Source organism: Aotus nancymaae, unplaced genomic scaffold, assembly GCF_030222135.1.
Source record: "Aotus nancymaae isolate 86718 unplaced genomic scaffold, 86718_ANA_hifiasm-v0.15.2.pri h1tg000016l, whole genome shotgun sequence".
In the NCBI taxonomy this organism is placed as follows: Eukaryota; Metazoa; Chordata; class Mammalia; order Primates; family Aotidae; genus Aotus; species Aotus nancymaae.
Genome location: NW_026988428.1, coordinates 72,885,526 through 72,898,590, shown reverse-complemented (window position 1 = coordinate 72,898,590; position 13,065 = coordinate 72,885,526). Strand labels below are relative to the sequence as shown.

The window sequence follows — 13,065 nt, the reverse complement described above, 5'->3', positions numbered from 1 at the left end:
TGCTCCAGCCTGCAGTGTTCTTTCTCTTGCTGTTCTTCAGACATAGCAGGCACATTTTTGCTTAGGACTTCACTCTCTCTCTTTACGCTGCTTGTTATCTTCCCATCATATCCAGGTGGCTTGTTTGTTCCCTTACCTCTTTGAAGCCTTTGTTTTCAAATGTCACTTTGTTGGAGAGGGTTTTTCTGACAAGCCTTTATAAAATTTCAATCCTCTTACCCTTCTTTCATGCTTTGTTTTTCTCCTAGCTTTATCACCTTCTGATATACTAATCTACTTATTTTATTTATTATCTGTCTTCTCTTCTCTTAACCCCACTAAAATGTACACAATATTAGAATATCAGGGAATTTTTTTTTCATTGCCATATTTCTTGTTCTTAGAACAATGCCCGACACATAGTTGTGCAATAAATATTTGTAAATAAATAAATAAATTGAAACTATAGGCTGAAGGCAGGTGGCAGCAAAGGGTAACTTTGATGGATGCTGAGGAGGTTGTTAAGGAGGATAGAAGTATGCACCCTTGATATAATGTAATTCATAAGTATTAAATTTTCTGTTTAAATTTGTTGTAGTGATTCCAACACATTTTTTTTTTGTCTGAATGGCTTGTGTATAGCAGTTTACATTGGGTTTTTAAATTACTTTGTAGAATTTTAATCTACCATTTTGTTAGAGAACTTTTCTTAGAGACACTGATCAGTGGCCCTTAACCTGTCACTGGGTCAGTGTCCCCACTTGGAAAACCTAGTAAAATTTTAAGATCCCTGTTAGAAAAATCATATACACACAAAATTTCGAAACACTTTCAGAGGGTTCATTGTTACCTAAGGCACGTTAAAGGCTCTTGTTTCACATTTTAACCTTCTTGAGATACAGGATTCAGTTTTATCAGGGAACTTAATATTCCAACTATGAGGAATTTATGTCAGGTTTGAAATGTTTAATACTTGTAGATCGAAGGAACTGTAACTTGGAGAGTTGAATCTTTGGGTCATTAACTGAAGAACTTAAAAACTGTTTTGAAGTGGTCACCATTGTGGTATAATCCCTCAAACACTAGGATTCTAGGATTGCTTAGGTTTGAATTCTGAAGAGACTAGGAGCCCTTTTGATATCAGAATGACTAAATTTTTCTTACTTACTTATATCTCAATATTATTTCACATCAGACAGAGCCCAGATAGTGGGAGGACTCGGACCAAACTGACAGTGGAAGAATTGAAGGCCTTTGTCCAACAACTTTTTAGTCTTCCGTGTGTCATCAGCCAAGCTCGGCAAGTGAAGGTGGAGTATTACGTGCTTTTTTTGGGTAATGTCCTTTGTGACATGGGCTACTGTTCTGGGTTTCACAGAATGGTATGTCTAAACTGGTTTTTTGCTTTGATTTTTTTTTTCTCACATGTATGCTGCTATTTGAGGTTTTTCAGTAGGCAGTTTTTTGGTTTTGTTCTTAGCCATATTCCCCATTTAAAATTCTGGAAGTAAGACTGGTATAAAATTACTTTTTTCTATATTAATTTTAGTTTAGAACCCTCATTTAACATGGATGTAATTGAAATGCAAAAAATTAGTTAAAATAATCTGCATGTATCAGTGTTATTAATATGTGAGCTTTTAAAAATGCAGAGCTCTGAAATTACGAGCACCCTGATGGCTTAACGAATATATAAAATCTTAAAAGTATGTATCAAATATATTAATCTGCATAGTTAATGATCTTTTGATAGTTTGGGGTGTTTTTGTGTTTTGGGGGTGGGTAGAAAGTCTAAAATAGTTTTCTTTCTTTCTTTCTTTTTTTTTGGAGATGAGAGTCTTACTCTGTCGCCCAGGCTGAAGTGCAATGGCACAATCTCGGCTCATTGCAACCACTGCCTCCTGGGTTCAAGTGATTCTCCTACCTCAGCCTCCCAAGTAGCTGAAATTACAGGAATGTGCTACTATGCCCAACTAATTTTTGTATTTTTAGTAGAGACGGGGTTTTGCCATGTTGGCCAGGCTGGTCTTAAACTCCTGATCTGAAATGATCTGCCTACCTTGGCCTCCCAAAGTGCTGGGATTACAGACAGGAACCATCACACCCAGCCTACAATAGTTTTTTTTTTTTTTTTTTTTTTTTTTTTTGAGACAGAGTTTCGCTCTTTTTGCCCAGACTAGAGTGCAGTGGCGCGATCTTGGCTTACTGCAACCTCTGCCTCCCGGATTCAAGTGATTCTCCTGCCTCGGCCTCCTGAGTAGCTGGGATTACAGGCATGCACCACCACACCTGGCTAATTTTGTATTGTTAGTAGAGATGGGGTTTCTCCATCTTGGTCAGGCTGGTCTCAAACTCCTGACCTCAGGTGATCTGCCCGCCCCGGCCTCCCACAGTACTGGAATTATAGGCATGAGCCAAGTGCCTGGCCGCCTAAAATAGTTTTTATCAAGGTTATCAACTTGTAAAATCTAGTATCAGTTATGTTCTTGTCTTACTCCATTTCGTAAGAGCATTTTGATAGTTGACTACTCTTTTTGTTCTTGAAGCCTCTGTGACACCACACTTTCTGGGTTTTTTCTTAGCTCATTGACAGTTCTTCTTTTAAGTCGTCTTTGCTGCTTGTTTTCTCTTTGGCTTGACTTCTAAGTGTTGGAGTATATTAGGAGTCTCGGCTCTTTCTTCAGGTGTACCCACTTCTGATACCTTATTTGCTCAGTGACATTAAATATCACCTATATCCTGTTGATTCCCACATCTCTAGCACTTTTTTTCATACAGACTTGTATGTCCAGCTACATACTCTGCATTTCCATTGGGTAGACTTAAAGGTATCTTAAAGGCCTTTCTTTTTTTTGAGACAGGATCTGGCTCTGTCACCCAGGCTGGAGTATAGTAGTATAGTCTTGGCTCACTGTAACTTCCACTTCCCAGGCTCAAGCAATCCTCCCACCTCAGCCTCCCAAGTTGCTAGGACTACAGGTGCACACTACCATACCTGGCTCATTTTATATGTTTTGTAGAGATGAGGTTTCGCCATGTTGCCCAGGCTGGTCTCAAATCTGAGTTCAAGCAGTCCTCTTGCTTTGGCCTTCCAGAGTGCTGGGATTACAGACATGAGCCACCACATCTGGCCTTAAAAGGCTTTTAATGAATCAAGTGAATCAAACTCCTTGATTTCTTTATTTCCCTTATACCCCTTGTTCAATATTTAAACAAGTGCTGGCTGCTGTTAGCTCTAAAATATATCCCAAAGCAAACTATTTATTCTCCTCTCCTTTGCTTAAACTATGCTCTGCACCACTGGAATGTTCCCCTTGGATTACTCCAACAGCCTTTCAGTTGCTTTCTCTTTCTCTGCTTGTCTGACATTTTATTTTTTGTTTGGTAGCCAGAATGATAATCTAAACTTTAAATCAAATCACATCACTTCCATATGGTTAAAAATTTTCCAGTGGTTCCCTAAAGCCATTTGAATGAAATTCAAACTCATTGTAACCTAGAAGGTACTATGTAATCTGACCTTTGCTATTTTTTAACCACATTTCTCCATCATCATCTACTTGTAGCAACACACCAAGCTCATTCTTCTTTAAAAGCTTTTGCAGTTATTATTTGCCCTTCCTGAACTGTTCTTCCTTCAGATCCTCTTGTAGTTCCTTCCTCCCCACCCTCAATTTAGTTTCAGTTTGTCTTCTGTGACCACCATGACATTGCAAAGTAATATGTCCCTTCTCACTCTGGTCATTCTCTGTTGTGTTGCCATATTTTAAGAGCACTTGACACTAACTTAAACGTTTTATTCATATGTTAACTGGTCACCTGCATTAGAATGTATGTTTTGTGAAGACAAGGACTTTTTATGGCTTCTTCAATACTGTGTGCCTAGAACAGTGCCTGCATCTAAGTCAGCAGTCGTTAAATATTTATTGAATGAATCAACTATATTTTAAAAGTAGGAATATAGCTAGAAGTAATTACACAAAAGCATATTTATTAATTTAGCTATCATATCTGACTATTTGATGTTATGATGGTGAGAGTATAAGAGTCTAGAATTGATAATTTACCTTGACTATGACTATTTCATACTCTTTTCTACCTTTTAAATTTGTTTTTCTAATTTTTAATCTTTTGACCTTTTCAGAATCTACTAGATGATGTGGAAGAGTTTCATGAACGTGCTCAGGAGGCCATGATGGATGAAACCCCAGATTCTTCCAAACTCCAGATGTTGATAGATATGGGCTCTAGTCTCTATGTGGAACTCCCTGAATTACCACGACTGAAGCAAGAGCTACAACAGGCTCGGTGGTTGGACGAAGTAAGACTGACCCTATCAGATCCACAACAAGTCACTTTGGATGTCATGAAGAAACTAATAGACTCTGGGGTAGGGTTGGCACCCCACCATGCTGTGGAGAAAGCAATGGCTGAACTACAGGAGCTCCTTACAGTGTCTGAACGATGGGAAGAAAAGGCTAAGGTCTGCCTACAGGCAAGGTGAACACATATTTTTGTGACTCTTGCCTCTTTAACAACCAAGTCAGAAGGTAGAATGGGAAGAAGGAACTTAAGGGCTGCTTATTTCCTTAAATGGTTTGTTTGGTTTTTTTGCCTTTAGGATTTTAATGTGTAAGTAGCATTAGTCAAATTGTGTAGGTGGGAAAGGCATTTCCTGATGATCCAAGGCTTGAAGGGACGGGGAGATTCTCCTTTCTCCCTGCTTTGGCAGGCAGCTCCTGGAGAGGTGCAGGTGGGTGGTAATGAGTAAAGACAAGCTGAAGAGTTTATTTCTGGGCAGGAATGTCTACAGACCACACCTTCTTCAGCACTCAGAGCACCTCATCATGCCTGGACCCACGAATGGGGTGACAGTGCCAGGGAGTGGGTTCTCCTGTGTCTGGCTCCAACAACTGATTTATTGTGATGACATTAAATATTTAATTAAATGTTTTGTGCCTTCCCTGGCCAATCACTAAGTTATCAAATGGGACTACATGTAGATAGTTTCAAATATGTGTAAATTATTGTGCAGAGTACTTTGTTAGATACTTCCTGTTATAGTAGTATTTTGTTTAGGGCCTATGATTAGTGATATTATAGTTAAGAACTAAGAATTATAAAGCTCATTATAGTATGTTATTAATGTTAACTGAAAGTTATGGAAAAATGTTACAGGGATTCAGAGGGGGAAGATCAGGGTGAGCTTGGGTGGTCAGTAGAGAAGCTTGAGAGAAAAACAAGAACTTAGGTAGAGCCTTGAGGAATCAGTAGCTTTGAAGAGGAAGGAAGGTAAGAGAAATGTCAGAAACTGAGTTTAAGGAATATGTAGGGTGTGTTCAGGTGACAGAAAATAAGTGGATTTCCTTGGAGTGGAGGAATTATGCCAGAAAGTGTTGGGAGATGAGAATCAGGCAGGAGGAGAATGTTGAGACTGTATTAGTATCAGCACCCCATTGGACTTAATGAGATTTAAATAAAGTGTTTATATTTCACTGTATATTAGCAAATTTGGCTGATAATTAATAGTGGCATTCTTTGTGAAAGCATTTAGCAACTAAGATTAATATTTATATAATTTCTGTTGTGAGAATGCGGAAACTGGGGTGTATAGAGAGATCATGTAGTTACTGAGTGACACAACTGAGATTTAAAGCATCTTCCACTTCATTTCAGTATCTCTGTGTACTTAACTACTTCCCTAGCCACTTACTTTGGATGCATTTTGATAAGAACATCTTTAGGTGACTTAATTAGCACAGCTCTGAGAAGCCTCCGTATATACTGGATGTTTTGCTATCCAGATGCCAAGCAGAATACATACTAAAATTTATTCAGAGCTTTTCCTATCTGAACTATTCATATTACTCTGTGTCTTCAGGTTAATGACAGTTCCAGGAGGTGGGAACATATTAAATGGACAAAGCTAAATAACTTTGGAATGTAAAACTATGATTTTGATATACCTGATGCAACTGGTAGTAGTCTACCAAATGAAATTTTGTTGGTAATAATAGTTAAAAACTTTCTTTTCCTGGTCGCCTATATTTAATCAGTCACCAGGTTCTGATGATTTTAAATGTCTTTCATATCTGTCTTTCAAATTCATTGTCACTGACCTAGTTGTAGTCCTCTTATATTTTACTTTGATATTTGAGTTTGGTAAGTATTGATGGAACACCTACTACATGCCGGCTACTATTCCTAAATGCTATGGAGACAGTAGTGAACAAGATACACAAAGGTCTCTACTCCCAAGGGGCTACCGTTCTAGAAGAGAGAGAGAGAGAAGGAGAGAGGGAGAGAGAAAGAAATGAATTTCAAATAATTAGTGTCATGAAAAAAGTAAAATTGGTAAAGAAATAGAGGATAATGTGATTGGTAGAAATAGTGGAGTTAGATTCTTTTCTAACTTCTGTCAGAATTATCTTTTTGAAACACAACCTTAATCTTTTTGATCTCTTAGTATTGGTTATTAACTGCTTACCGTTATTTTCTTGAGATCCTTTCTTTGCCTTTGGCCTTCTTTTTACCTCTAAAATAATGGTTTTCCTCTAGATTCTGGCATAGATGCCTTTTTTTCCTCACTCTGTACAGCCTCTCTGGAAATTTCATCTAATTTATTGGCTCTGTTTGCCTTTTCTATACTGAATAACTCCTAGATCTTCGTTTAAAATATAGATTGCTTTCATAACTGTTATCTGCCTGTTAGATAATTCCAGGGGATGTCCCACAGTTACCTGAAATTCTCTGTATCCAAAATTGGACTCATTAATGTCTTCCCATATCCTCCTCTTTTGTTTCTTTGTTCTTTAAATTATACCATCTTTCATTCATTTGAACAAGCAGGTACTTTGGTAGTTAGCCTTGACTCCTCCTTTCTTTTTCTTTATCCTCAAACTTAGTCATGCTGATTATATTTCCCCAGTGCTGCTCATTTTCTTTTTTTTTTTAAGTTTGCACTTGGATATATGTTATACTCATTCTTTTTTGTTGTTTTTTTTTTTGAGACAGAGACTTGCTCTGTTGCCCAGGTTGGGGTGTGCAGTGGCACCATCTTGGCTCATGGCAACCTCCACTGCCCGAGGCTCAAGCAGTTCTTGTGCCTCAGCCTCCCAAGTAGCTGGGATTACAGGCGTGTGCCACCATGCCCAGCTAATTTTTTTATTTTTAGTGGAGACGGGGTTTTATTTTGGCCAGGCTGGTCTTGAGGTCCTGACCTCAAGCAATCTGCCTGCCTCTGCCTCCCAAAATGCTGGGATTACAGGCCTGAGCCACTGTGCCTAGGCTTTTACTCTCATTCATTCTTTTTTTTTTTTCTTGAGACAGAGTCTCACACTGTTGCCCAGGCTGGAGTGCAGTGGTGTGATCTTGGCTCACTGCAACCTCCACCTCCCAGGTTCAAGCGATTTTCCTGCCTCAGCCTTTCAAGTAGCTAGGATTACAGGCGCTCGCCACCATGTCCAGTTAATTTTTTGTATTTTTAATAGAGACAGAGTTTCACCATGTTGACCAGGCTGGTCTCGAACTCCTGACCTGGTGATCAGCCTCCCAAAGTCCTGGGATTATAGCATGAGCCACCACACCTGGCCTTACCCTCATTCCTGAAGGACCTTTTTGCATTAGGTGTAAAATTACTGGTTGACGATTATTTTGTCTTAGTACTTTGGATATATCATGCTCTCTGCTGTTTTGAAAAGAATCTTTTCACTTGGACTGCTTGTAGGATTGTTTCTTCTTTTTCTCTTATTCCACTCAGGCTGCATCGTAGCTAGCCTAGATCACAGCAGCAGATTCTGTCTGGTCTTACCCCTCTGTAATTCATTCTCTATACTACCACTAGTATTTTGTTAAAATACAGGTGTAACTTTCACTTCCTTACTTAAAGCCTTCTCTCGTTTTCTGTTGCCCTCAGGATGAAGTCCAAATTCCCTAACCTGATTCGTAAGGCTATCTGTCATCTAGCCTCTTGCTTAATTATGTATCTAGTCTTATCTCTTGCCATTCTTCCTTTTGTGTTCTATGTTCAAAATGTGATCTTTCCTCCCAGTTCCTCAGACATCTGTGTTCTTTCTCTGCATCTTTGTGCATGTTTATTACATTCTCCTGTGGAGCACTCTTATTTCAGCCCATTCCCTGTGTACCTCCACCAACCCTATCCTACCCCTGGCCCCAGCTTTACTCAGAAAGGATGAGAAAGCTTAGACGTCACATTTGGGAAGTCTTCTTTCCCTCCAAGTAAATTAGGTTCTCCTACTATATATATATATATATATTTTTTTTTTTTTCTTTTTGAGACGGAGTTTTGCTCTGTTGCTAGGCTGGAGTGCAGTGGCTCTGTCTCAGCTCACTGCAGCCTCCACCTCCTGGGTTCAAGTGATCCTTCCACCTTAGCCTCCCGAGTAGCAGGGACTACAGGCGTGTGCCACCACATCTGACTAATTTTTGTAGTTTTAGTAGAAACGGGGTTTCACCATGTTGGCCAGGATGGTCTCGATCTCTTGACCTTGTGATCCACCCACCTTGGCCTCCCAAAGTGTTGGGATTACAGGCGTGAGCCACCGCACCCGGCCTCTCCTGCTATATATTCTAATAGCGCCTTTACTTTCCTTTGTCATTACACTAATCACAGTGCATCATAAACTTTTTATTAATAATCTTCATAAGATTAAAAAAGTTTCCTGAGGCTGGGCACTGGCTCACGCCTGTAATCGCAGCATTTTGGGAGGTTGAGGAGGGTGGATTGCTTGAGCCCAGGAGCTCAAGACCAGCCTGGCCAACATGGCAAAACCACATCTCTACTAAAAATACAAAAAATTAGCTGGGCAAGGTGGTGCATGCTTGTAGTCCCAGCTACTAGGGAGGCTGAGACATGAGAGTTGTTTGAACCCAGGAGGCAGAGGTTGCGGTGAGCTGAGATTGTGCCACTGCACTTCAGCCTGGGTGACAGCAAGACTCAAAAAATAAATAAATGAAAGGTTTTTTGAGACAAGGACTATCACTCTTGCTCATGAGCAATTTGCAGGGCCTAGAACAGTGCCTAACACATAGTAGGATTCGTGGATGTTGAATGATTGCTACTTCAGTAGCTTCTCATTGCTTTGCACAATGAAGTCCATGGCTCTTGGGACTCTGCATCTTTCCTCCTGCCAAATTCCTTTTTCCTGCCCCACTCTTTGTCCACCCATCCCCTGCCTCCAGTCCTCCACATCACCCTCTAATTGCAAACTGAACTAGGAACTGCTTTTTAAGTGTGTCTCCATGCCTTTGTTGATTATATTCCTGGTTTCTTTAACTTATTTAACTTTTCATTTGACAGAATCATACTAATTTAAGGCCTACTTCAAAGCCTTTCTCAACTCTTCTGGGCAGAATTAATCACTGCCTCCCATAACAGTGAGTTTATAGTTATTTGGTTTTAGTTCCCAGTAGAAGTATGATTCTTATCTTTTATTGTGATTCATTGAGAATAAGGTCTGTGCTTCATTCATCTTTGTATAACTAGTGTTAATGAATGTAGTTTAAGTAAATGTATGTTGTCAGCATTAATGGATTTCTAGTGTATTGTTTTCTACATTGCTATCAAATGTGCATCTCTGACAATTTCAGATACTGTAAAGAAGTAGAGGCAGTCTAGTGTAGTGAAAGGAGCATGGATCTGACCCTCATTCTGAATCAGTATTTCAGATGTGTCCTTTATTACACTAACTGGCAGGGGAAAATAACTTACCTTCTTTGATTTAAAGTTTTCTTATTTGTAAAATGTTTATATTTTATTTTATTATAAACTTATGTTTATACATTTTCATATCTATAAAGTTTTCTTATCTATAAGATGGAAAAGAAAGATACTAGCTGCTTTTCCTCTCTTGTAGGATTGTGGTAAGAATTCAGGGAAATCATATATATGAAATTCTATACACATTCTGAAATGTTATTTAAATGTTGATTTCTCATGCATCCCACTCTGTTTTTATTGTTCTTTTAGACCACGGCACAGTGTGGCAAGTTTAGAAAGCATTGTGAATGAAGCCAAGAACATTCCAGCCTTTCTACCCAATGTGTTGTCCTTGAAAGAAGCCTTACAAAAGGCTCGAGAATGGACAGCTAAAGTGGAAGCTATTCAGGTAAGGAGGCTCTTGGATTATCCCACCTATCAGCTAATGCCTGTTTCATAGATTACTAAACTTTTAATTCTTTAGAGTAGAATAATCATAATACAAATGTTCCCTAATGTAGATTGACTTGTGATTTTTTTTTTTTTTTTACTTTATGATGGTGTGAAAGTGATATGCATTTAGTAGAAACTGTGTTTTGAATTTTGAATTTTGATCTTTTGCCAGGCTAGCAATATGTGGTATGACACTCTCTCACAGTGCTGGGCAGCAGCATTGAGCCACAGCTCCCAGTCAGCCATGCTGATGTAAGTGTTCTGAGCACCTTTAAGGTGGGCTAGGCTAAGGCTAGGCTAAGCTGTGTTTGGTATGTTAGTTTTACTAAATGCATTTTCAACTTACGATATTTTCAACTTACGATGGGGACATAACTCCATTGTAAGTTGAGGAGCACATATAATTCTAGTGAAGTTTACTTACTCTTCTATGTGATTTTATAAATCAGAATAATTATTACTTTCTTAAATATTACATTTTTTTTGGTGGTTTTTTTTTTTTTTTAGATGAAGTCTCCCACTGTTGCCAGACTGGAGTGCAGTGGTACAATCTTGGCTCACTGCAACCTCCCACTCCCTGGTTCCTGCGATTCATCTGCCTCAGCCCTCAAGTAGCTAGGATTACAGGCACATGCCACCATGCCCAGCTAATTTTTGTATTTTTAGTAGAGATGGGTTTCACCATATTGGCCAGCATGGTATCGATTTCCTGACCTTGTGATCCGCCCATCTCAGCCTCGCAGAGTGTTGGGATTACAGGTGTGAGCCACTGTGCCTGGCCAATATTACTTGTTTTTATTGACTCCTTGCTATGAAAAATGATGGAATTAGTTATTTAACTCTTTAGCAGTAGGGAATTTGTTACCTATTGTATTCTTCAAATTATTTTTCCATGTGCATGAATTACTTTTAAAATAAGAGGCAGAAAAAGAAAATGAAATTAACATTTACTGAGCACCACAGTACTCTTGGTACTGTTCTATGTGTTTGGGAGCAGGCATGTAAGGGAAGGGTATAAAAATAGGACTTATGATATAAAATAGGGTATAAAACTAGAGTCTTCCAAATATATATTTTCTAGTTGGAGAGACATATTTTACACATCTGTAATTTAAAACAGAATGAAGTAAGTGCTAGGTAGAGATAAAAGTGTACTTGAATCTTTTTTTTTTTTTTTTTTTTTTTTGAGATGGAGTCTTGCTCTGTTGCTCAGGCTGGAGTGCAGTGGTGTGATCTCAGCTCACTGCAACCTCTGCCTCCTGGGTTCAAGCAATTCTTCTGCCTCAGCTTCCCAAGTACCTAAGACTACAAGCGTGCACCACCAAGCCCAGCTAATTTTTGTATTTTAGTAAAGATGGGGTTTTACCATGTTGGCCAGGCTGGTCTTGAACTCCTGACCTCAGATGATTGCCTGCCTCAGCCTCCCAAAGTGTTGGGATTACAGGTGTGAGCCACCATGCCTGGCCTTGGTGTTAAGTTCTAATGACTTCTCTTTTACTGTCTTTTCAGTTGACTTTTTCTGGGACCTGCTTAGCTGCCACTGTTTCTTTTATGTTTGTTTTTTTTAAATTCTTTTTTTTTTTTTTTTGAGATGGAATTTTGGTCTTCTTGCCCAGGCTGGAGAGCAGTGGCATGATCTCAGCTCATTGCAACCTCCATCTTCCAAGTTCAAGCGATTCTCCTGCCTCAGCCTCCCCAGTAGCTGGGATTACAGGCACCCACCACCACGCCTGGCAGTTTTTGTATTTTTAGTAAATATGGGGTTTCATTCTGTTGGCCAGGCTGGGTCTCAAACTCCTGACCTCAGGTGATCCACCTGCCTCAGCCTCCCAAAGTGGTGGAATTACATGTGTGAACCACCACACCTGGCCAAATTATTTCTGTCTTTATCAGGACAACTTCTGTGTTTGTTGCGTCTTTGACCTGGTTCAGGCAGTAGTTGTTGTCTTCAAATGTCTTGAGAATCTTTAATTGCTGTTTTATTTATGATTGAAGGACTAAGTCAACAAGTATAGGTAGCTATCATGTGTTTCCTCTGTAATTTCAAAGGGCTATTTCTCTACCAGGCACTTCCCTTCAGTGGGAATACTGACTTGTAGGCTGTAAGTAAGTGGACAGGTTTTGTTGTTTGGCAGACTTTTCTTTAGGCTGCATGGCTTGGGAGCAGGCTATGTCTAGGCTTAGCCAGGTGTTTTGTAGTCAAATGGCTATAATGGGCCACAAGAAAGAATAATAGTAAATGTCATATTTCTTTATATGAGCTTATTTTCTATTCTACTTAGTTATCTGTTTTTATCTTGGTATTGTAGCTTAATTATATCATTTTAATATCTTATAGGGCTAGAGCCACTTCCTTACCCTCTTTAAACATGCATAGGTTTTTTTCTTTTTTGGCAGGGGTGGGGGGAACAAAGTCTTTCTCTGTTGCCCAGGTTAGATCTTAGCTCACTGCAACTTCCTCCTCCTCCTGGATTCAAGCTGTTCTCATGCCTCAGCCTCCTGAGTAGCTGAGATTACAGGTGTGCACCACTATGCCCGGGTGATTTTTGTATTTTTAGTAGAGACAAGGTGTCGCCATGTTGGCCAGGTTGGTCTTGATTCCTGGCCTCCTCCCAGAGGGCTGAGATTATAGGCATAAGCCACTGCACTCAACCAAAAATTCATAAGCTTCTTGCCTATTTATTTTTTGCCATGGTTCAGTATATCTTTCAAAATGAATTTATAGGCAAATGTGTCAGTTAATATGTGGGGAATATCCTTACATTGGAATACAGTGTAGATGTTCTATAAATAATAATGATTTCATTACGTGGAAAATTAAAACATTGTGAACTTGGAAGGAAAATATTTATTCTTATTTCTGTTTATATAAGATAAAATGGAGGTGGTTACCAGAACTGAAATATTGCTTTTAG

At 39.2% G+C, this 13,065-nt stretch overlaps 1 protein-coding gene across 1 annotated transcript in view; it reads left to right on the top strand.

The window, feature by feature from the left end:
* The window catches only part of KDM5A (lysine demethylase 5A), a 99,964-nt gene that overhangs the window by 59,390 nt on the left and 27,509 nt on the right, over window positions 1–13,065 (top strand). Inside the window, exons 18-20 of the mRNA XM_012438934.3 lie at window positions 1,175–1,289; window positions 4,124–4,479; window positions 9,968–10,106. Of these exons, the coding sequence (XP_012294357.2) occupies window positions 1,175–1,289; window positions 4,124–4,479; window positions 9,968–10,106 (610 nt within the window). The remainder of the gene's footprint in view (window positions 1–1,174; window positions 1,290–4,123; window positions 4,480–9,967; window positions 10,107–13,065) is intronic.